General features: G+C 42.2%; 2 protein-coding genes and 1 non-coding gene across 7 annotated transcripts in view; 1 reads left to right on the top strand and 2 right to left on the bottom strand.

The window, feature by feature from the left end:
* Positions 1-8000, bottom strand: part of LOC114866548 (FERM, ARHGEF and pleckstrin domain-containing protein 1-like) — a 34779-nt gene extending 26779 nt beyond the window's left edge. Inside the window, exons 1-2 of one of the 3 annotated variants that reach the window (XM_029168445.3) lie at positions 7681-8000; positions 3765-3992 (exon numbers count right to left, since the gene is read on the bottom strand). In XM_029168445.3, coding sequence (XP_029024278.1) covers positions 3765-3938 — 174 coding nt within the window. In that variant the 5' untranslated portion in view covers positions 3939-3992; positions 7681-8000. The remainder of the gene's footprint in view (positions 1-3764; positions 3993-7680) is intronic. The other 2 variants (XM_029168435.3, XM_029168429.3) reach the window with 2 other exon arrangements.
* A 327-nt stretch (positions 8001-8327) lies between these two features.
* trnai-aau (transfer RNA isoleucine (anticodon AAU)) lies at positions 8328-8401 on the bottom strand. The gene has a single exon. It is a non-coding gene; the product is annotated as a tRNA-Ile (tRNA).
* Positions 8402-8613: 212 nt separating this feature from the next.
* Positions 8614-23494, top strand: LOC114866566 (N-chimaerin). Of its 3 annotated transcripts, none has more exons than XM_029168462.3 (15): positions 8614-8743; positions 9059-9152; positions 11144-11182; positions 11362-11417; positions 13243-13274; positions 13391-13504; positions 14514-14640; positions 14993-15154; positions 17932-18009; positions 18613-18697; positions 19139-19312; positions 20098-20175; positions 20400-20537; positions 20684-20789; positions 20912-23494. In XM_029168462.3, exons 2-15 carry the CDS (start codon positions 9134-9136, stop codon positions 21081-21083), a joined length of 1380 nt encoding a protein of 459 aa, XP_029024295.1. In that variant the 5' UTR covers positions 8614-8743; positions 9059-9133; the 3' UTR covers positions 21084-23494. The 3 variants fall into 3 exon arrangements, with proteins under 3 accessions (XP_029024295.1, XP_029024302.1, XP_029024288.1); XM_029168469.3 differs by lacking the exon at positions 8614-8743 and adding an exon at positions 8876-8898; XM_029168455.3 differs by lacking the exons at positions 8614-8743; positions 9059-9152; positions 11144-11182; positions 11362-11417 and adding an exon at positions 12923-13084.
* Positions 23495-24212: the final 718 nt, after the last annotated feature.

Genomic DNA, 24212 nt, shown 5'->3' with positions numbered 1-24212 from the left:
CCCATCTGCTGCGCGGGCGGGTCAATCTCTGGGGTCAGCTACTGAGGGAAAATCAAGCACGACCACATGAGAAGAAAGTCAGCGCACAGTCCGAGACTCCTCTCTGAGGTCTGAGACCACAGGAATGGGCCAGCGAATGCCAGCCGTTACGTAACAGAGACGTTTCCTCTGTGTGCGAGCTTAGTGCGGCCACGGTTCTGAAACCTGGGGCTGAGATAGCACAGGGGTGCCACAAAGGCTTTAAAGCAGCAGGCTGTACGGTGTAGCATCTCAGCTGCATAATAAGTCCATATGCTCCATAATCCTTCCTCAATCCAATCTCGCTAAGAGAGAAAAATATTTACTTTACAGGAATGTATTAGCATAGAAAATGTGATTGCAGATCTGAAGGACAGGTTGCAGCGAGCAGCTGTGCACAGCTACTGTATATGTATACGCACATAAAGCCATAAATCCACATATGCATTTAATGCGCTCTAATGTGTCCCCTGTGAGGCCATAGAAGCAGCATCAACACAGGGTCTGTATATTGGGACGCCGGCGGTACCAGGGCTCTGCAGACAGTGATGAATGAGGCCCGTCAAAGGCACCGTTAGCTCCGGCAGCGCTCCATCAAAGCAGGAAGACAGAAGGACGATGTCTCACCCAGCAAGGATGGGACGTCGAGCCGGTGCACTGCTGATCACTGGTCCCAGATCCAGCATTTCACTCTCAGGCTGAAATAAACTACGGCTCACTTATAAATCTGCACCTTGGCTCTGTCCCCGCATCCAAACCGCTGTGACTTAACTGCCAGTACTGCTGCCAAAAAAAAAACATCTCATAACTTGGCACATGTTCTATCAGTCTGTCCTTGTTTGTTTCTTCTGTGTCTCTAAATTAAATGTCTAGAAAAACTATCAGGGGGACGACAGCAGGGGGAAACAGTGGCTGAGTCTGAACACGCTTCAGGCTAAAATGCTTCAGTAGACATAAAAACAACTCCAAATTCAATTTGTGTTCAATTCTAGCTGATTCTCATAAAATGAATGCTGAGTCAGTCTGGCCAAAAGTGTCGGGTTGTCGACAAAACTCTAGACAAAACACACACACGGTCAGGGTCCGTGCTGATCACAAGGCCGCAATCCAATCACGCAGCACCTTCTCCAAAGAGCAGAGCACCTGAACACACACTTTTAAAGCTTATTGGGTGGTGTTGCATGGATTTAAGGTTGCTGGACATGTGCAGGAGGAATCTGATCCACAGATTGAAAGATAAAACAAGCAAGACGCAACCTAAATGGGAGGCAGGGGCGAATGCACCACATAACCACCACAGGTACTACATATGCATCAAGCGAACCAATTAGAAGTCCATGGGGAGAAGAGTAAGCTGAGTCAACTGCTCTCAGGGGAACAAGCAGGACTTCATCTTTGTCATCATAGCCTGGTCCCCATCTGAGCTGGAGGCTCAGAGCCACAGCTACTGGTGCCATCATGGAGGCCCACATGTGGGCAGATGTGTGTAAATCAAGAATGAATGGTGAAAAACACCAGGAGGGTTGTTGTTTCAAATGTTTCCAGAGCAGAGAGGATCAAAACAAGCAGTTTATAACTCAGGGTTACAGTATATTTGCTTTGCTCTATGTTGGGCCTTTCCTTCACAGTGTGAGTCTTCAGGTAACAATACATATATATAAAATAATACGGGATTACTAGGCTGGTTAAAACTGTAATGAAATTAAATTTAAAAAGGTTTAGATCTGATGCTAGACTTGATCTGCAACAGGCAGGAGGTTTATCACTGCTATATCACGTTCTTTTCTAAAAGCTGAGCTTCACTGATATTAGTGACGCCGACTTACGTCAAATCAGGTGATTGCAACTCAGACCAAATCAGCAACAAACCTCCTGCATTATTCACGAAAGACGACGCTCACACACCCACATCGGGCACATCCTCTCCACCGTGAATTATTCACCAGGTGGGAGTGGGCATGTTCTGCGCTCTCCACTCATCCGACATGCTGCTACCAATCTACATTAATAATGGAGCCTCCATGTGTGGGGGTGTGTAGCCACGGTGGTCTCTAATGTGCTGTGCGCTGTGTCTTGTCAAAATGCTTTATTTATGTCATGTATACTCACATAATGGACATTTTTCTTCTTCTTTCTCTTTTTATTATCACTATGAATAGTGGTGCAGAACACGTGAGCAGGATTAAGACTGTATCCGGCGTCTCTACCTCTACAGCTCTGTATCGCCTTCTAATGTGATGGATTCCACCTTATTCCTCATGGGAACACAGCTAATAGAGTCTGCCCATGATGGTGAGCAGGCTCCATGTTCCGGAGGATGCATCCAGTTTTATAGACGCCACATCATGTCACAGGCACTTTCAGAATAAGAGCCTGAGCTCTCATCTTATATCTCGGCACCTACTTCAATGAAATGTAACTCTAGCATCACCAGAATGTAGTACAACTGGAAAATAGATTTTCTTGTTGTTGTGTCATAATGACACAACAACAATAATCTGTCTTTTATTTACATTGCCCCTATATTCAGCAGCACATAACAGGCTCGGCCGAAGAGGACGCCTTCTACCTTTACCTCCTCGCAGTGAGAAAATGCCCAGTTTAGTGCCAGCGTGAGTGTGAGCTGCCGGCTTATCTCATGATTCACACTCCAGACTACACCTACCGCATAAACACAATGAAGCCATTGTATTAGGAAAAGACACATTAGGTGAGTCAGGCGGCCGATACTATCCCTCCGTTATTTCACTGGATCTGTGATGGGCAGAGGAAGCAACCGACGTCCATTTGGATTGTTCACCTCTGCTTTTATTGTATTAAAAGGACTTCGTCAACGCCCCTGCTTCCATCGCTGCTACTGGTCCACATCTGCCTCTTGTGGCAGTGATCGCACGAGTGCAACCTAAACAATAGCATGTGAGCACAGCATTGGTGTTTGAGGCTAAGCCCATCTCATCAGCTGCTTTATGCTGTGGTCTGAACAGTGACGTCTGAAGATGTTTCACAGAGAGCAGGACATTTAATCCACGGCCCAAAGATTAACAGCGTCGACAGATTGAGAGTATGCTGCAGACGACGTCGCGTGCCTGGGTCAAACTGTCCACTCAGCCACAGACACAATAACACGCACGTACTTGAACACTTGGCATTTTCAAAGCCAATTCCAGCTCCTCGAACGGGCAGCCAGCTGAGACACGGACTCTTTCTGGGTCCTCTCTTAATTATCATCATGAAAATTCCCCACATTTTCCAAGTGGACACCACAGTGGCTGGCTCTGCTACATAAACCCACAGCCACGCAGCGATGATGCACCAAAACAGCATAGGACGGATGTCATTACATCTGCTGCCAGTGTCACGACTCAAGAAAGTCAGAGAGCTGCTTCACGTGCAGCCACACGGTCGCGATGAGAAACTGATAGAGAGAGAAAAAAGTTAAACACCTCCAGGGTTGTTTTTTTCTGTCTGCAGCCGTGAGCTCAGACAGGAAGTTGGCTTCAATCCCACTTCCTGTGTATCTGCAGGAAGTGGAACGGTCTAGGTGAAGGGAACACAGTGAAGCAGTGAGCCGCTGATGGATTTAATAGTGAAATGTCCCATCTGATAAGGCACATGGTTCCAATTTTATTACTGCTCCTTGAATATTTGCATGCGCCATAAACCTCCTTCACGTGTTTCTCCTCTTTCACATCACTCAATAAGCACCTTCATTCTGTAATCTGCAGGCATCCACATGCATTACTCACCGATATCTTGAAGACTTCCTGTGTGTCATCGAGCATCTGCACCCTTATGGAGACCTGTCTGCCCGGAGGCTGGGTGGGGGGACGCAGGCCCGGCTCCAGGGTGGACACCCCGAAGCTTTCGGGGGCGCCCAGCCTCTGTCCGGCTGTAGACGTCCTGTCGGCTGGTTCGGCCATGATGACAGACGCCACAGTGCGGGGCTGTCCAGCTGCAGGGGCCTCTGCTCACGTCTGAAGGAGAGAGAGAGAGAGAGAGAGAGAGAGAGAGAGGCTTTTTAAATATATGGTTGCAGTTTGCCCCCTATTTGCTTAAGCCAAACATGTATTCAATCTATGATTTACTAGCATAAGCCGCGTCCTAAATAGCATCACGTCCTGTGAGTCACTGCACTTAGAAAAACAACGTATTCCTCTAGTTCCCTTTAGGATTCAACCGCCGTCTTTGGTTTGAGAGACGGTTTAATGCTACAAGGGCCTAATTATTTCAAGCAGATCCATGAGAAGTCTGACCACATTTTTTCAGCCGATGGTAAATTGGTTAAAAATACAGACTGATGACATGACAGCTCCATCCACAAAGAAGAACACACACTTACACCTTGCCAGACTACTTATTCACTGGGTTTCCCTCTGACTAAATACAAAGCTGTGTTTGGGACCAGTCCGGACTTGAATGAGGCATCCTAAGAAGAACAGAGGAGGTGAGATATCGTCTCTACATTCACACCCACACACACAAACTTCTCAGCGCCCCCCGTCATCCCACACTTGATAAACCTCAAGCTCAGACAGTAAATATCGCCTCAGACGACTGGTGACATCAGGGCCGAGGAATGCTTCAGAAGACGGGAGCTGGGTTTTGCAGCGCTGGGGGGTCACACACACACACTGCAGTGTCCCTGATGGACAAATTAGAGCCAACACAAATTAAACCCACCTGCAGTTACAAGCAATTAAGCCACATTATAACCAAATACTGCTGCGACTGGTTCCAAATGCACCAGTGACGCGTTCTAGAACCTGAAGACGTGAACAATGAAGCCTGAGAAAATCACAAAACCTGTGACTGTCTACAGGCTTAAAGCTGCTGGTGTGAATCTGACCTCTGACCTTCTTATGTGTGAATCACAACAACCCAAGGTTTCCCCTTGTACACAGAACCACCCTGTTCCACTGGCTTAATTGCTAGTTCTGCAGTTGCGTCATTGCTGGTGTGCCTGCAATGGCACACAATAAAAAGACATTATCTTTTGCCAGTCCCTCCACCTGCACACACAAGCAGGCACCTCTCTGCTTCACCTGTGCCAAACACTGACATTGGAAACTGGAGCCCAGCCAAGGAAGTGACCTGACAATAAAAAGGGACCTGACATTCAAGTTACTCATTACATTACACCTGTGGGAACATTCGCTGTTTGTTCTCGTGTGCCACTTCCCCAGTGATCCGAAACAAAAACTCAGTTGTGCGCTGGTGGCCGGCCGTCGTTTAGCCGCGTTAGAGTCTGAATAAGCCGTGTTTGTAACTCTACGCGCTTCATGTTCAGGTAACAACTCAAAGCAAACCAAGTGTCAGCTCAGGCCCAGTTTTACAGCTCTAAGTAATCGTTCAGTAACAGGCAGGTGCCAACTATCCTGACAAAGAGCGTGAGCCCTGTCGGTGGCCTACATGTCTTTATTCCCACAACACAAACTTATAAACAGCAAGCCCACAGCCAGAGTTCAGTGTATTCGTCTTCATAAACTAAATTAAAATATTACCCAGACTGATTTATGATTCTGAGAATAAAACTCCAACTGTTAACTTCCATATTCAGATCAATCTTCTAATGGAAGAACGGAAGTTTGGAGGCATAAGTTTCATCACCTCCTCAGCGGGGGTTTGGAAGGATTCTACATGGAGTTCGCTGAGCAAGAGAGGAATACAGAGCGAGCTGCTCACACGGGCACAAAGGAAGCTACTGTGGGAGCTTCCAGCAGCAGGGCTTTAACTCAGAGGGACTCGGAGGCCTCTCTTAAACAGCCTTTGAACTGGCGTTGGCTGAAAGATTCCCAAGAGTTTGAGAGAGGGAAGCCAGGCCCTGGGAATCGGATATGAGTGTGTGTAAACAAGTACATCTACGGAAGAGACATCATTTCTAAAGACATGAACCAACCAGGGCTTTGGTACCTTCTTATTATAGGTTTGCAGGATGGTAAAAAGTGAATGTGCACCACACAAGTCTGGCATTACATAATCAGGAGATGAATATTCACATGAAGGTTGCGTAACAGGCTAGATTTTTCCAGCTACAAAGGTTTAAGCAGGCAGAATGATGACAAGTTATTCTGAAAACCACGTGAGATAAAGAAACTGGATCAGTTCACTAGTTGTGCTGCGCTTTTAATGAGGATCAGGCGTCACAAGCTGAAACTAACTGAAAAGGGATGTTGCATGCACAGGGGGCAACTTACGCAGATATCAACAAACTACATGCTGTTACATCAGAATCAAATATGTAATCATTTAATAATGTCCAAAAAAATCATAAACAGTGACATGACCCAAAAACGGCAGTCACACAATAGAATGTCTTATTTGAAAAGCTGACTATGCAAATATTAATGTGCACTGTGCCACATGTGCAATGACACCATTGTCCTCTGTGAATATGCACAACTCAGAACAAAAGAAACCATTTTCATGAACGGCCTTAAGCCTAGTACATCCATCACCTGCCAGGTCCATTTCAATAGAAAATAAACAATGCTGACAGTAAACACCAATTACAGCATGACACAGAGCAAGGTTAAGTCAGTCCACGTGCGTCCGCGTGGTCCGACAGATGAATGGTAGTGGTTTTATCAAGGTGACACTCTCCACTGGCCCCATCATTAAGCTGCACTGCTGGTCTCAGGAGAATATCTGTTGTGAGGTTGTTTATATGTGTGTGTGTGTGTGTGTGTGTGTGTGTGTGTGTGTGTGTGTGTGTGTGTGTGTAGGAAAGGAGGCTGTAACAAAGACACTGAATGTGGCTGCGATATTGATTGCCAAAGTGAATGGGAAACGGGTGATCGAGCAGACCACTCGTTGATGAGGTTTACCCGTGTCCCGCTAATGAAGCACCCGCGAGCAGGAAAGCACAGGTTCCCTTTTGACCCCGTGCTCTGACCTCATGCACAGAGACCACGAGTCCCCAGAGATCAATAAAGGAAAAGGCTTCGCCTGTCAGTCCATGGTGACCCCTAAAGAGGTGCCATCTTTCTCCTGCGACAATAGAGGGGCCGATACTGTGCACACAGCAGACACGCCTCTATATAGAGCACACTTAAAGGCACGCAAACACGGGGTCCAGCTGGCGAAGTGCAAGTCCCCAGAATGTGGGTTAGGAGAATAATCCTTAAGGCCAGAGTTAGGATGTCAGTAGGCCACGGCAACCTGCTCACGCAGGCGTGCGCTGCTCAATATTAATGTGCACGGGGGCCACAGTGACAATGCCAAGCTCAGTGCATGGGGAGGAGGGTGCGTGAATGCAAAGCACCATTAACACGAAACAGCAGGACAACTTAGGAGAGAAGTTGGGGAACTGTCCACACCATCTAAAATGTGCCAGATCGGAACATTGCTTCAAATGTTTGCATTGCGTATGAAATGCGTAAAGCGCTTAAGAGAAGGATATCCCTGTCTATCAGTGAGCTTACAGTAACAGAAGCTCAGCTGGGGCCAAAGCTCAGCCGATTAGGGGAATAAACTGGCTGCTTGCGATGGAAGCGGGCTTATGCTACAAAATATCTCACACGCTGTTGCTTTGAAGTGTTTGATCTTTAAACTAGGAGCACATAGTGCAAGAAATGTGAGTCAACACAAGTGTGCACAACACAAGGGAAACCGGAAAGGCTACGTGTAACCTCGCTCATAATCCGCATAGCACGGTTTCCTTACCCCCTTTCTTCCCACAGGATCCACAGATTGTCCGCGTGTAGGAGCTTCTTCTCCCCCCCCAGATCCCGCACCACAGCGCTGCGCCGCGGAGAACTTTGCGACCGGGGCTCCTCTCGTGCCACGACGAAGCGCTCCCTCTCAGCTGGGACGCGGCTTGTGCGCGGCAGCCATTGGGATAAACGTGGGAAACCGTGCGCCGAGCTGGGCTTTCTGCTGGAACAATGAAGAGCGACACGCCGCCTCCGGCGCTGGCAGCCCGGCTCTACGGCGGGGAGAGAGAAAGTGCGGCCAGGTTCGGCTCCACAGCGCCACCACACGGCAAAGCGTGGTCTGGGTTTCTAACAATGTATGACACGGAGTAAGCAATTGAGTACAGAGTGGAGCTACATCTAATTCACTGAAGCACTGAACAAACAAAACTGGTGAAAATTAACCATGTGCATCAAAGTGTTGTCCAAGTTAAGCCAAGCTCTAAACAACAGTGTCGTGTAAATTAGAATATTTCCTTTTGCATACTTGAGAATGTGAATTTCTTATGATTCTATTATTAAATTTTTTCTATATTAATATTTATAATTATTATTTTATTACATTAATAACCACCAAGAGAAATTGTTTGAGATTTTGTTCAAGAAAATAAAGGACGATGGCCCGTACGGGGATCGAACCCGCGACCTTGGCGTTATTAGCACCACGCTCTAACCAACTGAGCTAACCGGCCTGCATAATGATGCTCATATACGTATTTAATTGTATGTCGATATAAGCAGAACTAAAGAAAGTCTCCATTGTATTTGACGTGAAACAACACTGCTGATGACTGTAAGGCTTTAGCTTGACTACCTGGTTCCTTTATGTATTTTCTTCGTTCTTTCGTAAATAGGAATCTCACTCACCTATATAACAACTAAAAAAAAACAAATCTCAAATAGTCAAATAGTGGCACTGGTCTTTGTCACTTATCGTCTGCAAAAAGTACGTTGCCATGGTTACCCCTGAGAGAGGGCGAGACTGCTCACGTGACCCAGCAAGATGGCGACTACAATGTAGAATGGATGTGAATGTGAGTACTACGTCTTACCAGCTAAGCGTGTGATTAAACACAGGGTTTCACAGCGTTCGTGCACCTGTGCTGTATTAGAAAGCAAACGCGTTCTTCGCAGAGAAGTGTGGAGAACGATTCTAGCCAGTGTAGTTCTGTTCAGCCTGCTAACTAAAGTAAGGCTGACCGAGTCCGCTAACGTTAGCTCTCCACTAATGTGAAATGGGCCATTTATTGTTTGTCGTTAGTCAGTTATTTGTTCCATAACCAGGTTAAAGTTGCACAGTTGGTGGATGAAAGCGTTCATATTCTTCTCTGCTCTCTGCTCCCTTGCAGGTTTTCAACTAAGTGGATCCGTTTTTTGCTGGAAATTTGGATCTGGTGGTTAATTGTTCCTCATCATCAGTCAAGATGGCCCTAAATGTCTTTGGTGAGCAGTATCACTCTACTCGGGATGGCCATTGTGTCGTTGTCTGTTTACTATGTTTGTTTGTACAAAATACTTAGTATACTGAACTATGGTGTTGCATAAATATAGTATAGTAGCTATTTATAAACTGGGAGAGGAACAATCCTGCTGAACTAGTTGCCATGTTGGACTTATTTAATTCTACTTTACTACATGACAGAGGACACGTTGTACTTAAAGCAACGGTATATATGTAATATAATGTGTTTTGTAATGCAGAAAATATATTCATATGCACATTGATGTGTCAATTGCTGCAGAAAGTGTTTTAAGTGATTTTAGTGCAGTTTGTTGATGGGTGTGTATTTTTAACTTTTGATAAACGATGTTTCTATTGTATTAGTGTGTTTCCAAATTACACAATGCCATTTGGTGGGAATTATATCAGAGATCAGATAAGAGGCCCCACATGGCATTGTTTTTTTTATTCTTGATTTATCTTCATTTCCTATTCAGTAATAACTGTGGACAGTTCAGTTAGAACTGTGCACCTAGTGAGTGCAACAAGTCTCATAATGTCAGTGTACAATTATGTATGCTGTATTTGAACGAAAGCACTAGACTTTGTTTTAGTACTGAATACGTTATACCTGGAATGTGTCTGTGTGAGGCTACAGTGTCTTGAGACAGAGGGGGAGGCACTTGCGCGGGGAGGATTTGGAGTTATTTATTCCTGAAGACAGGATACAGGGACTACAAGTGTTGAATAGATAAGGCTTGTGGGTGAATGCAGAATACACCAAGCCAGGAAACCGGCTGTTAGTTTTACGCATGCAGAGAAGGTGGAACACTATTACCTATATATTTGGCTGATTAAATATTTGTACTTTCATTGCTTTAGTATTTAGAAAGGGGAAATCAGGAACCTTGCAGTAGATGAGCAACAAAAGAAGGTGATTAATGGGGTCCAGAGACCAATTATATATTTATAACAGGATTTGTATCTGTCAGAGTTATCTCTATATATGTGTAATGTTTGGTATGTAAACTAGGTATGGACTGCGTTGTACTGAATGTAAATGGTTACAGTGATGAATTTCATAGCAATTCCTGTGAAGGTCTTTCAAGAGAAGTTGGAACCAGTAGCTACTGCAGAGTTTAGCCAAACTCCAAAATAGCGCTGGCAGCGAACAAGGTTCAGCTTGAGTCTCATTTATTCTAATATTAATGTTGGTGTTTTTTATGGTCTGCTACAGCTCAACAAGCATCAAGGAAACATGCTTGTAATGTTAATACCCATCTCCAATTAACTTGCATTGGGTTGGCCTGAGGGGTTGACAGCAAAAGTGAGATAAACAGAAAGCTTATTTCCACACCATAAGTTCTGCAATGTGATGATGAATGAATCTTCAAAGTCAATTTATTTCACATCAACAAATTTCATGTTTTTAGTGTGTAAAAGAATATCATCCACTAGTATGATAAGAAAATCACAAACAAACTAAGGAGAATCAAGTGTTTAAGAGCCTTTATCTCCTGCTGTCAGCATGATAATCTATTATTTCTACACAGTAAGCTTTTTATATGGTTTGTTTATCTGGCAATAGCTGCAGTGTTACATCTAATTCATCAAGTGTTGAGCCTCAAAAACGATGAATTACTTTCTAACTAGATTTCTGGTTAGGTTATAGCACAGCAACAGTTAAAAGATTAAAGCAAGGTCTTTACAGTTTTTATTAAATGTAAAATGTCTGTCCCCCTGTCTCTCTCAAACAGTTACTATATGTTAGGAGATGAATTTAAAATAAAAAGTGAGAATAAATGAAATGGCAAAATCCCTAGTTTAAGTAATTGATGGATTAGAGCAAAGCTCAAACAAACCAGACAGATAAAATCAGCACTGAGCACTGTTGTATGTTTGCCACTTGGGGGCACTGTCTCAAAGTCAATTACTGTACCTACTTTGTCTAACATTGGATTTAACAATCTAATTGCACTTTATTGGTCTCCAGATCATGATGAATACAGGCCACCAGTGTGGAAGTCCTACTGTAAGTACCAATAGTACTTTCCCCTCATTTGTTAATTCAGGTACTATGTACATGCTTTACCGGTGTCATGATTCAGTATTATGTTAATAGCATTATTGTAATATACATTTAGAAATATTCTGCTTTTCTTTTTTGGCATCCATTCGTGGTGGCTAATGATTTCATGTTTTCTTCCGCAGTGTACCAGCTCCAGCAGGAAGCACCCCACCCACGCAGAGTCACCTGCACCTGTGAGGTGAGAAAACACTTACTTACAGTATTGTCAGCCTGCCAGCGTCTATCTGGCAGCGTGGTGGTATTCCTGAAAAATGCACATTCATTTAAACAGCAGTGGTGGTTGTTCTACAGAGACAAATTATGTTGTAAGTGGTGACAAGCAAAAAAAGTCAAATGAAATTTCTAAGCAGGAGGTGTGGATTAAGCCTTAACCCAGCTAAAAAACGTTCCTGTGTCTATACACATTCTGCCTCCTCAGAATCTGGATTTGCTGACTTGGCTTATAACAAAGCTGATAAAACTCAGGTGTACAAATCCGATGTTAAAAGCTGAGATCTTGAAATTTTCTGTTCTGTGTGATTTTTAGGAAGTAGAGTGAGAGTAAGTGGTATAGTACCCTTTATTTCTTCTAGCGTTAAAATTCTGTGCTTCTTTTAGATCAAAGATAAATGAATCTAAAACAATGATGCCTTTTTATGTTTTTTGTTGGATTAGTTCAGTCAGCAGATTGCATCCTAGCCGAGGGCACCTAGGTGGTATGGAGTGTTGATGATTCTACTACAGTAAATGTCATGCATCAGCAGGTCTACTCACAGGTTATATTGCCAACAGATGTGTGAGGGGGAAATGGGGGATGACGAGGTTTGGGGAGATACAGGCAGGATTAAAGATGGGGTAAAGTGTAAAAAAATGGTGTTTGTGTGCTAATCTGTAAGAGACAGTTCTGTTGAAGCCAGCGTGGGGGTGTACAGAAGCAAAATGAACAGCTGTGGCTTTTGATGCCCTGGTCTGGTCAGGTAGTCGGTGCTGACCCAGTTTAAAGAAGCAGACTTGAGGACAGACGGCGTGGAGGAGCCCCCCTGCTTCTAGTGGTCCCATGTGTCCACCGGGGGTTCAGCCATATGGGACTTTAATGATGCACCAGTAAGCGCTTATCTATGACTGGTACCTTTTTATGGATGGGTGGTCCTTCCATCGTTTCACCTTCCACCCAAAAGGCAATTTGTAGTGTAGATTATTATATGTACTTCCCTGCTGTTCATGTAAAGCCATAGTCAGATAGTTGATGAACAACAAGTCATAGTTGTTATTTTACAAGTTGAGTTCTCTGCTGTACAGTTTGGCACTGTTACATGTAGTTGAGCATTATGGCATCAGTTCCTTCACTCCACGTTTGGTACACCACCAGGCCTGGGAGCGTTTTTGGTAGCTGTCCAAAGGTTCATGTGCATGACTGAAAGAATGGGATGTCCTGTGTTTTACTATAAACCAGCTGGCTTAAACCTCTTTTATCATTGTGTCCACTTCTTATCACTTCACACAAATTAGGAAAAATAAATACTACTTGTGGGTTTTACACACTTCATATACAAATGTAAGTAAAATGAATACTTGCTGTTTATTGTAGGCTTATTGCAGCAGTTTTAGCAGTTTACAGCTTTTTGTCTGACTCATGCAATACTTTCTGCGCCCACACAGTCACGAACTTAGACCCGTGCTCATTGCCAAGCAGTGTTTATATTAGAGATGAAGTGTGTCATAGTCTGGGGAAACATTCAGGAAAGTACACTATGTTTTCTTGTTTTTTTTAATGAATTTTCTACTTTATACTGGATCATACATGGAGGACATCGTCTCCTGTCTGAAGTTATGGATGTTTTGTACTGGATATTGCTTGGGCCAAAGGTTTCTTTCGATTTGCTTTTAATCTATATTTACACACACAAACTAGCTGATTGGCTACTTAGAGTATTGTCTTACTCTACTTTTTTCATTATACAGTTTTTGTGTTTTATATGATCTCACCAAGTTTGTGACACTGTATATTTTTCTTTTACCCACAGGTGGAAAACAGACCTAAATATTATGGAAGAGAGTAAGTTGGCTCATTCTCTTGTTTATATTACAAATGCTGTGCCAGTACATTTTAAACAGCGAGGATGAATTTAAACCATCTCCACTTAAATTCAAACATTTTTCTATTTGATCCAGGTATCATGGAATGATCTCAAGAGAAGAGGCAGATCAGTTACTAAGTCAGGCTGAAGGCAGCTACCTCATCAGAGAGAGTCAGAGACAGCCAGGCACATACACACTGGCTCTACGGTATGTTTGGGTCTGTATTTACTTAATTTGAGGAGACTTGGGCAATCAAGAGCAAACATGAGCACAGTGGTCTGGCTGGATGTGTATATGCTTAAATTCTGGATTCCCAAGAAAACCAAGGATTCCTATTACAACATGAAACCACTATTTTATTAGCTGCCAAATTACTGTAAAATACAGCTTAATGCTCTGTAGATGTGTCCCTGCACCTATATTACTATAACAAGACAAAGATAAGGGAAGTGGTGCTTGGTGTGCGTGCATGCATGTGTAGAGTTTTAACAGCAGTTAAGTTTTCAGCTCAGAACCTCGCATGGCTTCACAAACTGAGCGTTTTGTTGTGAAGTTTCCTTTTAGCCAAATGTGTGCTAATAAAACTAACATGTTTTTTAGTCAGTGAAAACAATTGTTTTGCATAAGAAATTTGTTAGTTACTCCAGTGACATGCTTTTTCGATATCTATGATTTTGCCTTGTTGCCTTTACCTGATTAGCACGTAAGCAACTAACTTTACCCTAAACCAGATCAGTTATACATGAAGATGAGCTTTTGTTTTTCTCAGAGTAGGTGTCATATTTTTAATGGGTGCGTGGCATAGTTTGAATTTGGTTTTGGGTCACTTTGGTCTATTCATAGTCATGTCATTCTTCCACCTGCTCATCTTGTTCTCTTTGTAACTATCTTTCCCATCCCCATGGTTATAATTACCTTCCATAAATATCCTTTCATAAACTATAGTCCCAGTCTGTGCTGGCAGAAAAGGAAAGGTTGGATTTTGGGTTAATGATCTAACAGTGATGTTTTATCTTCCTGTGGTTTTATTGTGACCCACTGAGGAGCAGACAATGTGTTGGCCCAATTCAGGATGTAGACTTGAATCTTCTAGTTTAGTTATTTTGTATATTGTAAAATAGGTATAACAATAAAATAATATTATTAAGATGTGTTATTAGAATACAACCCAAATGCTCTGATCTAATTTCCTGTTTTTTACGTTGCTCCATCACAGGTTTGGAAATCAGACAAGAAACTTCCGTCTCTACCATGATGGAAAACACTTTGTTGGAGAGAAGAGGTTTGAGTCCATCCATGACTTGGTCACAGATGGACTCATTACTCTTTATATTGAAACAAAGGTATTCAGCTGTTCTTATTATGCCTTCCACACATGACGCTTCTAAACACAATAGGTTGATAGAAATGTCTGAATATTTAGTAAGTGATAATTATGGATGATTAGTTTTGATAGTTGAAGCAAGTTTTTGGCTTTCAGCCTATTATTCCCAGGTATAAAATCAGGCAGCTTGACTCACATAATACCCCTTGATCACTTGTTTGCTTCTTAAGACCATGTAGCTGGAAGGGAATCTGCATTTATCTTGAGCGCACATTTCATTTAGATTGTTCTTTTATTCATTCACACAATAGTCTGAATGAACAAAGTCCTACTATCGTACTATTAACTAACATGTTTTTTCTGTTTAACAGGCAGCAGAATACATCGCAAAGATGACCATAAACCCAATTTATGAACATGTGGGCTATACCACCCTGAACCAAGAACCCTCCCTGAGGAAACATCTGACACAAAGCCCTGAGGCCCCAGATGGACCTGTTTCGGCTATAGATGGCTGCAATGCAGAGGAGAGGGTGAGGACTATTTCTTATTTATATACCGAATGTTGGTGCAGAGGGTACAGGCAGCAGCACTGAATGCCTTCAAGGAGTTTAAAGTGGGTGATCAGGTATTATTACCTGAAGTTATTAAACAACGCTTATGGTTTGAAATTTAAACAAATACTGTTCAGGCCAAAAGATACAGATGATTATGCATTCAGTTCATGGGAAATGATTGATAATTCTAAGGGTTTTGGATGTTGGTTTGAATGAATAAATTGCATGTGTTAGGGGGAGGATGAGCTGAATCAGATGTCTCTATGATATCACAACAAAATAAATGTGGGGAAAAGTATAACATGTTGAATGGATAGTATTCAGTTTATCTAGTTTGTAAAGCATTGATTTGCAAAGACAAATGTTAATTGGCCTCCCAGAGATTTTAAAATGTGTTCTATATGACAGCTTTAAAATAAAAAGATGAGTTGAATATTATGGTGAACAAATGAGAAGAAGATAGAGATTGAGGAGGATGGATGCAGAGGAATGATGGCTTCCGGCCAAGGGCTCTGCAGTGAAATTACATAACAGCAGTTCGCCTGCAGAAAGCTGCTGTGTTACAGAAGCTCTGTGCAGTATTCAAGAACTAAGTTTGTTGTTGGCTCATTAGTTTTCATTCAGCTGTGAAGTAATTAGTTTTTAGTGTTTAGCCTATAATGTGTGACTTTTCCTGTAGGTGGAAGCTTTTCAGAAGATGAAAGAAAAACATTGAGATGTGAGGTTTCAGTATAACACAGGAGCCAAATCTGATGCTAATCATGATGAATCTATTCAGGGTCCGCAACTGCGTGTTAGTGCAGGTGGGTGTATTGAAATCAGCCAGGAGATGCTGAACCGTCCAACAACTGCAGCACCCCCATTACTCACCAACAAGCTTCTAATCAAGCACTGTAGCATGTGCTGCGCATTCATCTGCTACAGCAGCACTTCACCTCTGTTGCGTTGTATGACCTGCAGTGCATGGCCACCTACACTGTACCTCATGCATCACTTTGTGTGTGTGTGTGTGTGTGTGTGTGTGTGTGTGTGTGTGTGTGTGTGTGTGTGTGTGTGTGTGTGTGTGTGTGTGTGTGTGTGTGTGTAATGAGGGTAGTCCTGGGTACGTGTGCGCTTTAATAATTGGGTGGATTTGCAGACAAAGCAGTGCCGCTGTGACATTGAGACCAGGGGTGGCACTCTGCAGGGATGACAAACACCAGGAATCCTTATTTCATGTGTTCATACACCTAATCGGCTTTTTATTAGGGGTTAGAGGTTTTACAATTCCTGTGGGAATATTGAGAGAATACTAGTTTCTTGTTATTATAGCCATTTATTAATTATTTATTTACAGAAAAACAATTACATAGACATTTTATTGGGTAATCCACTATTGCCTCTTTGGTTTTCCTGTTTTTCTTTTTTAGTTAGCTTTTAGCACCCTCCACCCTCGACTAGTTCCACGTAGTAAGAACAGTCATTAAATATCCATGACCATTTATACATATTCACTTTGTTGTATGTATGAGCTCTGGGTAGACTTTGGAAAAGGGGCTCATTATAATGACATTATTACTATGAATTACTTCACGTTTGCCATAATTTTGTTTGTATTACTACATTCTAATATAAAATAACTTACAAAGATCACAACGCATAACCTGAAGCTTGTAAATCTGTAGAAGGAGCAGAGGAAAACGGCTGTTGCAGGTAAAAAGTAAAACAGCAAAACGTGTTCCCAAGCCAAGAACATAACACCACGTTTCTGTGACTCATTCTTCTTCAGCTTATTCGTAGTCTCCATTGCTTTCTCTCCTGGGACAGTTGAGGTGGCAGAATTGGTGGCGAACAACAAGAATCGCTGGGTTCTTATTGGCTGGTTCACCTCTCAGTGTTGTCCTGTTAAATTCATCTATTACTGCGCTGTAGCTTGGCCCTCCCCCTCCTGCCCTTCCTCACTCCGCCTATTCTTCTCTCCTCCTCTGGTGAGTGTGTAGGGGGAAGGCGGATTAACGCACAAAACACACTCTGAGCCATGTGGGCTGATGCGCTCACTTACATGAGAAGGAGACATGGGATGCTCATTCTGCCACATCAGTCCGGTTGGAAGGATTTGGGCTCTTAGGGAGTGAAGGTTTTTGCGGGTTTATTAGCATCTCCAGGAAGAATTTTTGTTGTGATATTGACTGGCTTTTGTTTTTTGTTATGAAGTGGAACTGCACCATGCAGCATCGTCAGTATGCAGAGATACTCTGATTGGTTGAGCTTACTGGTACAGAGACTGTGTGTCAAGATGTCGTTGTCAGGTGGAGCGTTGTGATAATTTAAGAGTCTCGTTGTGCCATTTTGCACTGTCTTCTGTTTGTGTGATATATTCTGGGCGTGGGGTCTGAGAAGAATTTCTGTTTTGGTGCAACTGTCTGATTGTTAATGGGATCCACGTTTGTTCTCAGAACCAGCTTTTAGTTCAAACCTCCACGCCAAAACTAGGTCCCACAATGCCGAGCCGAGAGTCGCACGTTGTCAAACGAGGTAAAAAGCAATCACGCAGGCGAGTTGAGAAGGAACCCAGCCAGAGGAGCTCCTTTTTTACTGCTGCGCTAGGTTTGAAAGTCAGCACTGGTTCAGTCCCCTCCTTGCCAATCTCCAGCAGCACATCAGACCCCAGCACTGGGTCTGGAATCCATCTGAACCAGGCATCAGCCCACTCTAAACCTGCTTCCCCTGCTTCCACCTTCTGGCAACCAATCCGATCTTTTGCCATCTCACAGCTCACATCGCTGGTGCGACGGGCCACCCTGAGGGAGAGCGACTTGGCACCCAAGTATGAGAAGGTCCACAACTTTAAGGTGAGACACGTCTTTCCTTACTCAGCCCTGTCTGGTTTGCTTGTGTCTCTGCATGTCTGTTAAAAGAGGTGCTGATTCAGCTCATGGAGTTTTATTTAAATTCACCTGAGAGCACAGAGTGTTGGGATCCACAGACACGCACACATTTCTCCATTTAGACCTCACGGTTCAGCCTTTTGTTTGGTGCTTTAAATTCCCACATTTCCATAATACCAGCAGCTATCAGTAAAGAGCATAAAGGTCTCAGCCAGTGCTCTGCTGGATAAAAACGCTCACTCTGTAGACACACAATGAGCACTGTGATGTGATGGACGTTATTAGCATATACAGCCAATTCATGCAATAAATGAGCAGATTAAAACTGTATCTGTGCTATATTTGTAGAAAAGCCCTTAAAGCACTCCTTTTGTGTCTCCTCATTTTGTCAGTGTGTCTGTCTGCTCCACATGAATATTTTACTTCCCTTGTTTCCAATGTGTACCATCAGTTTCTAAATGTTACTTATTATAGAATTAGAATTACTGGTATATTGTCTTGTCCAAAACATCTATACTTTTTGTTGTAAAAATGCCGTCATCTACACATTTTTGTTTGTTGTGCTAGGTCCATACATTCAGGGGCCCTCACTGGTGTGAGTACTGTGCCAACTTCATGTGGGGTCTCATTGCTCAGGGCGTCAAGTGCGCAGGTAACACACATTTTTTTTTCACACACACCTCAGTAAAAGATGTCAAGGTGTCTCCTTTTTGCTACCCCCACTGTGTTCGATAACGTGGCACCTCCTCTCTCTCAATGCGTGACTCAAAACTAGGACAGCAGGCTAAAGTTAATCACTTTTGCTGTTGACTCATGTGTGGTGTATCATGGATTTCAAATGTTAATAGATGCAACTTTGTGCCAGAGAACATACTGTCAGTGTGATTATTACTGTGTGTGGGTGATGATCTGTACCTCTACAACACCTACACTTAAATGTTAAATAAGCCTTCTGATTAAGCTTTTATGAAAAGAATAGCCTTGTCCTGATATTGCTATTGGGTTTTCAAAGAAGGATAAATGAGTCAAGACACACTGAGTCAAACATTATTGGAGGACATGTTCAAAAATAATGGTTGTATTTCTTTAACAGACTGTGGGCTGAACGTCCATAAGCAGTGCTCCAAAGTCGTGCCTAACGACTGCCAGCCAGACCTGCGGCACGTCAAGAAGGTGTACAGCTGTGACCTGACCACTCTAGTCAAGGCGCACAACACCAAGAGACCCATGGTGGTTGACATGTGCATACAGGAAATCGAGGCTAGAGGTGAGAGAGAGAATGGAACCCTGTGTGTGTGTGTGTGTGTGTGTGTGTGTGTGTGTGTGTGTGTGTGTGTGTGTGTGTGTGTGTGTGTGTGTGTGTGTGTGTGTCCGTGTCCGTGTCCGTGTGCGTGCGTGCGTGAGTCAGAGATTATATAATGTTGATAAAAAAAGCTTCCAAGTATTGTTTGCTGCAGCATCGAAAGGCAAAGAGAGAACACCCACGAGGCCGGCATGTGTATTCAAGAGCAGAACCAATCCAACTGTGTGACTGTGTATAGACAGACAGCTACTTCCTTCCCCCACAAGACCCGACTGGTCACAGGGGATCTGCCGCAGGCAAAATTTTATTTACTTCGATTCAAGACCTTGGTGAAATTAATATACAAGATCAATAAGGACTCATAACTTGCAGTGATTGAACTTGGCTTGAGATGAATTCACACCTCCTCCCTCCCATCTCATCAATATTTGCTGCCACCGCTCCTGTTTCTGTACCTCTTCAACAAATGAACTGAAAGTTGTTACTTTGGCACATCACAGAATGAGTCTCAGTAGCTGTGACTACAGATAGATTTTAGATACTACAATAGTAACTTAAAAACCAATAAATCCAATATTTCTTTCTCAAGACTGTATTAATCATAATTTTAATGTAAGTTGCAATCGGATTGTTTTTTGTATGATTTTTTAAATTAAATTAATATTTAGTGACTCAGGACAAAAACACACTTGATGAGCTATTTCAGCTCTTAGTGTTATTTCATAATAACTATATGTTTGAAATTCCAGGTCTTCAGTCAGAGGGTTTGTACAGAATATCAGGCTTCAGCGAGCTGATTGAAGATGTGAAACTGGCCTTTGACAGAGGTAAGTGTCGCCCCCCAGTTGGACATTTTATGAATGGCACAAGCGGTGTGTTTTTTTTTTTTAAACATAATCCTTCATGTTTGTGTTGTTAAGAAAAGAGGATTTATTTTCTTTATTCAGTCAATTCTCCAGACATCATTTAAAGTCACGTATTTCGTATTGTACGATGAGTCTAGTGCTCCTTTTTATTTAAAGTAAATGATCATTTTTATTTTGTGTTACAGATGGAGAAAAGGCAGACATTTCCTCAAATGCTTACGAGGACATCAACATCATCACCGGCGCCCTCAAATTGTACTTCAGGGAGCTGCCTATTCCTCTGATCACATACGATGCCTACCCACGCTTCATAGAAACTGGAAGTAGGTCTCAGGTCTTTCTTTCTGTTATTACATAAGACTGAGCAAGACGCGGAGCATTTGTCTTTCTTTCCTTTGTTTGTGAGATGTGTCTTATTTCATTAGTAGTCTAGTTTTAGATGTTATTGGTCATATTTTGTGTGTTGCAGAGATTACAGACCCAGAAAAACGTCTGGAGTTTCTCCATGAGGCCTTGAAGCTGCTGCCTCCAGCGCACTGCGAGACCCTGCGATACCTCATGGCTCACCTAAAAAGGTCTAACACACTAATCCTGTTGCTTTCCCAGATTGTTCCACAGTTTGACAGCGGTTAATCACTTGCTGTTGGAGAATCACCTGATTTTGTTTCTGACCAATCTGCTGTCTTTGTCTTTTCAGGGTGACTCAGTATGAGAAGGAGAACCTCATGTCCAGTGAGAATCTGGGCATCGTCTTTGGCCCAACGCTAATGAGGGCCCCCGAACTTGATGCCATGACAGCACTGAACGACATCAGATACCAGAGACTGGTGGTGGAGACACTCATCACCAATGAAGACGTGCTATTCTGAGAGGAGGGCACCCTCATGCTGCATTGTCCTCTTGTGAAGATGAAGGGAAAAAGTGACAAATTGACTTCTGACGACAGAATGAAGGAATGAACATTCAAGACAATACCTGGAAGTGTGCCTTGTTCAAGAGGACAAAGCATTTGTTTGGATAAAAGAAGAATGAAGGAGTTAATAAATAGTGAAGCCTCTCAACACACACAACAGCTTGGAGTAGAAATAGATGAAAGGATGCAGTGTTTTTAAAGATTTTATTATGTAACATCGACTACACTCACTTTAAACTTAGGCAAAGAAATTTATAAGGATCCAATCTTAATTACTGGAGATATTTATGCCTTACTTGACAGAACTGACTCCTGATGAGCTAGGAGAAAATGCCTTGACATTTTTATTTGTTTCCACAGAAGTAAAATAATTTTTAATTATGGGGGAAAGTCTGATACCATAAGAACATTGATTTAGAAGTAATACTGCTAGCCAGACATTAATGAGAAAGTGTCAAATTATACTTCAGTTTTAGACCAGACCGGTCAGACCAGGTTTTCATGAAATTACGTTTATTTATGATTTTTCCATTCTGTCAAGATGTGTGTTAAATCATCCACGAGAAAAGAAGCAGCGTTACAACTCGTTAGAATAAATGGATGAATGGACAGAGGGATGGACGAACAAGGATGGATGGATGGCTGGATGGATGAATGAATGTTAGAATGAGTTGTGAATGTGAATTACTCATCTATAGTGTGCACTCATTCCTCACAATGGAACTCACAGTAAGTGACTTGGACCTTTTTGTGTTTTTGTTTCGTTTTACTTTTACAGCTCCCTCCTTTGCATCAACTGGTGTAATTATACAATAATCCTACACTTACATTTACATTATACAACGTTTGCTTAGGTTTATACAGTTTTTTGCTGTGTAGCAGCAGCCAGTAGTGCAAGAGATAGAGGCGAGTAATAACATTTTTGTTACTGTTTCCGAACCAAACTTGTGATCTGCTTGCTTTGCCTGTGAAGGTGTGAACTTTCTAATAATGGCAGATGGTGAAAAGAAAGATGCAAGTGACTTGAACCATGTGAAGCGGTTTTCTTCTGTGTGTTGGTTTTGCTTTGCATTTTCATTTGAATCAGTCAGTTAAGCAATTTCCATCTAAATTGAGATTCTTGATCACTTACCCAGGTAAAAAACTGATCAAGCAGAGGCACACACCAGTCATTTCATAGTGTCTTTATTGGTCTAAGTAGGATCATTGAGATAGTAAAAGCTGAGAAGCAATCAACAACAGTAGTTTTAATACTAACTTATTTGAAAATTTGAATACCATGTCCGATCCCAGCATTCACATTAAAGATGCTCAATAAAACAAACTCATTTAATGACTTGGTTTGCAATTACAGTGGAGTTGGTTCCTCCCTTCTCACTGTGCTCCCAGATAGTGAGGCTGTGATTGACTCTAGTATAGCATGCATAAAAATGATAATACATCTGCTGAGCTGTTTCACATCTGCTGTTTACTATAATTGTGAAATGATGAGGGAAAAATCATGGTTGCTCCTGAGTCAAAATGAAGATGGAGCAGTAGTTTTATTTAATACATTTTTTGCTTGGTTTTCTCTTTACCTCTGCCTTCGACAGACCTCGGAAAACTGGAGAAAATAGGATTTTAGCTAAATGTATGTGCCGCTGTAATCTTAAATTCAACATACATGAAATTTAAATGTTTGCTAATGATATGTGAAGATCAGGTGCAGGGTAAACATTGCATATTGAAGGTTTGCTGTAATGTTTTGACCATTCTATAATGTGATGTGAAGAAAGCTGTATTAGTTGGAGGGTGATACTCCTCATCTGTAATATGAAGAAGCATACTTGCTTTAGTTTTTCTTTTTTGAAACTAGTGCCATAAAGGTGGGGGTGTAGAGCTCCCCCTCTGTTAACACACTAAATCCACTTTTTACCCCCATTTCTGTCGGGGGTCACTAATTATCTATTGTGCTTCATTTGCAAAGCTGTGACATCCCACTAGACATCAAGATTCATTTTGCAATGCAAAGACCAAGTTAAGTTTAAGTAAAACTCTAGCCCACCCAGTGAATTGGGTTTGAATCAAACAGATGTATAGTAACATAATTGTAATGTCAGTTTATTCTAAACAAACCTTGGTTATGTTGTTTTTCCATTGGGATTTTTCCAGTTTTGCGCATTTTTGTCATTTTTTCCTCCTTGGCTGATTTAACTACTAACTAACATCAGACTAACCTTATAACAGCGTGTGAGCCTTCTATGATCTGTGACATTTGTTTTTTGTTTGTATATTGGAATGTCATTTTTTATTATTGTCAATGCTGTAAAGTACTTTCTATATTGTTTATGCATGGTAAGAAAATTAAATTATTAAATTTGGCTTTCAGTTGGCATGTCTGAATTTGCGGTGTGATTGACCAAGTGAAGGTATATTTGAAAATCAGCTCTTTTATCAACGTATTCAATGTTCACTGATGTAATAGAGCAATATGCAGCAAAAAATGCTGCATATAAGTTTTCAGAAAATTTTCTCAGTTTTCCTGCATGAACATATATGTGTAATTGCATTATTACCTATTTGAAATTATAGACATTCAATTATTGAGTTTTTCATCTTGAATATTTATAGTATGTAGTTCAATAATAAATTGCTTACAATAATGTAGCATTTTTCGCGAAGTAACGTGTGAACACAGGGGCGTTTTTATGAATCAGGTGATCAGTGGGGTTACAGAAACTTGAGGTCTTCACGGATGCACGAGGCGACGGCGTGCAACTCTGGAACGTCGGGTGATCTTGCTGCTCTCTGATTGGCTGCTTCTTAGTTAACTGCGCCACAGAGTCCGGAGGAGATTCGACTCGAGAAGAATAAGAAGAGGCAAAGTCAAGGTCGCAAGTCGCCGTGGTCGCTTGACGTGCGTTAGCAGACAAACTTAGTCCAAATTTGGTCAAAGTCTTAAAAACATTAAAGTATTTAACTTAAAAATAAAAAAGTAAGTCCCACTGTTGTGGCAAACAGCGCCGGAGACGACTCGACGCCAGCTTACTTTTTGTCAGACGCGTGAAGGAAACCGTTGCAGTTCTTCAGACGTTATACGAGCAGA

Source organism: Betta splendens, chromosome 2, assembly GCF_900634795.4.
Source record: "Betta splendens chromosome 2, fBetSpl5.4, whole genome shotgun sequence".
In the NCBI taxonomy this organism is placed as follows: Eukaryota; Metazoa; Chordata; class Actinopteri; order Anabantiformes; family Osphronemidae; genus Betta; species Betta splendens.
Note: the sequence above shows the minus strand (reverse complement) of the source record. Positions and strands in the feature narration are given on the sequence as shown.

Bases quoted from the DNA above. Each gene is read 5' to 3' on its own strand.
- LOC114866566 (XM_029168455.3), top strand. From the start codon at position 12,926: ATGAAGTGTGTCATAGTCTGGGGAAACATTCAGGAAAGTACACTATGT. The intron at 18,010-18,612 runs GTGAGACACGTC...TTGTTGTGCTAG, and splicing joins AGAAGGTCCACAACTTTAAG to GTCCATACATTCAGGGGCCC. The intron at 20,790-20,911 runs GTCTAACACACT...TTGTCTTTTCAG, and splicing joins CTCATGGCTCACCTAAAAAG to GGTGACTCAGTATGAGAAGG.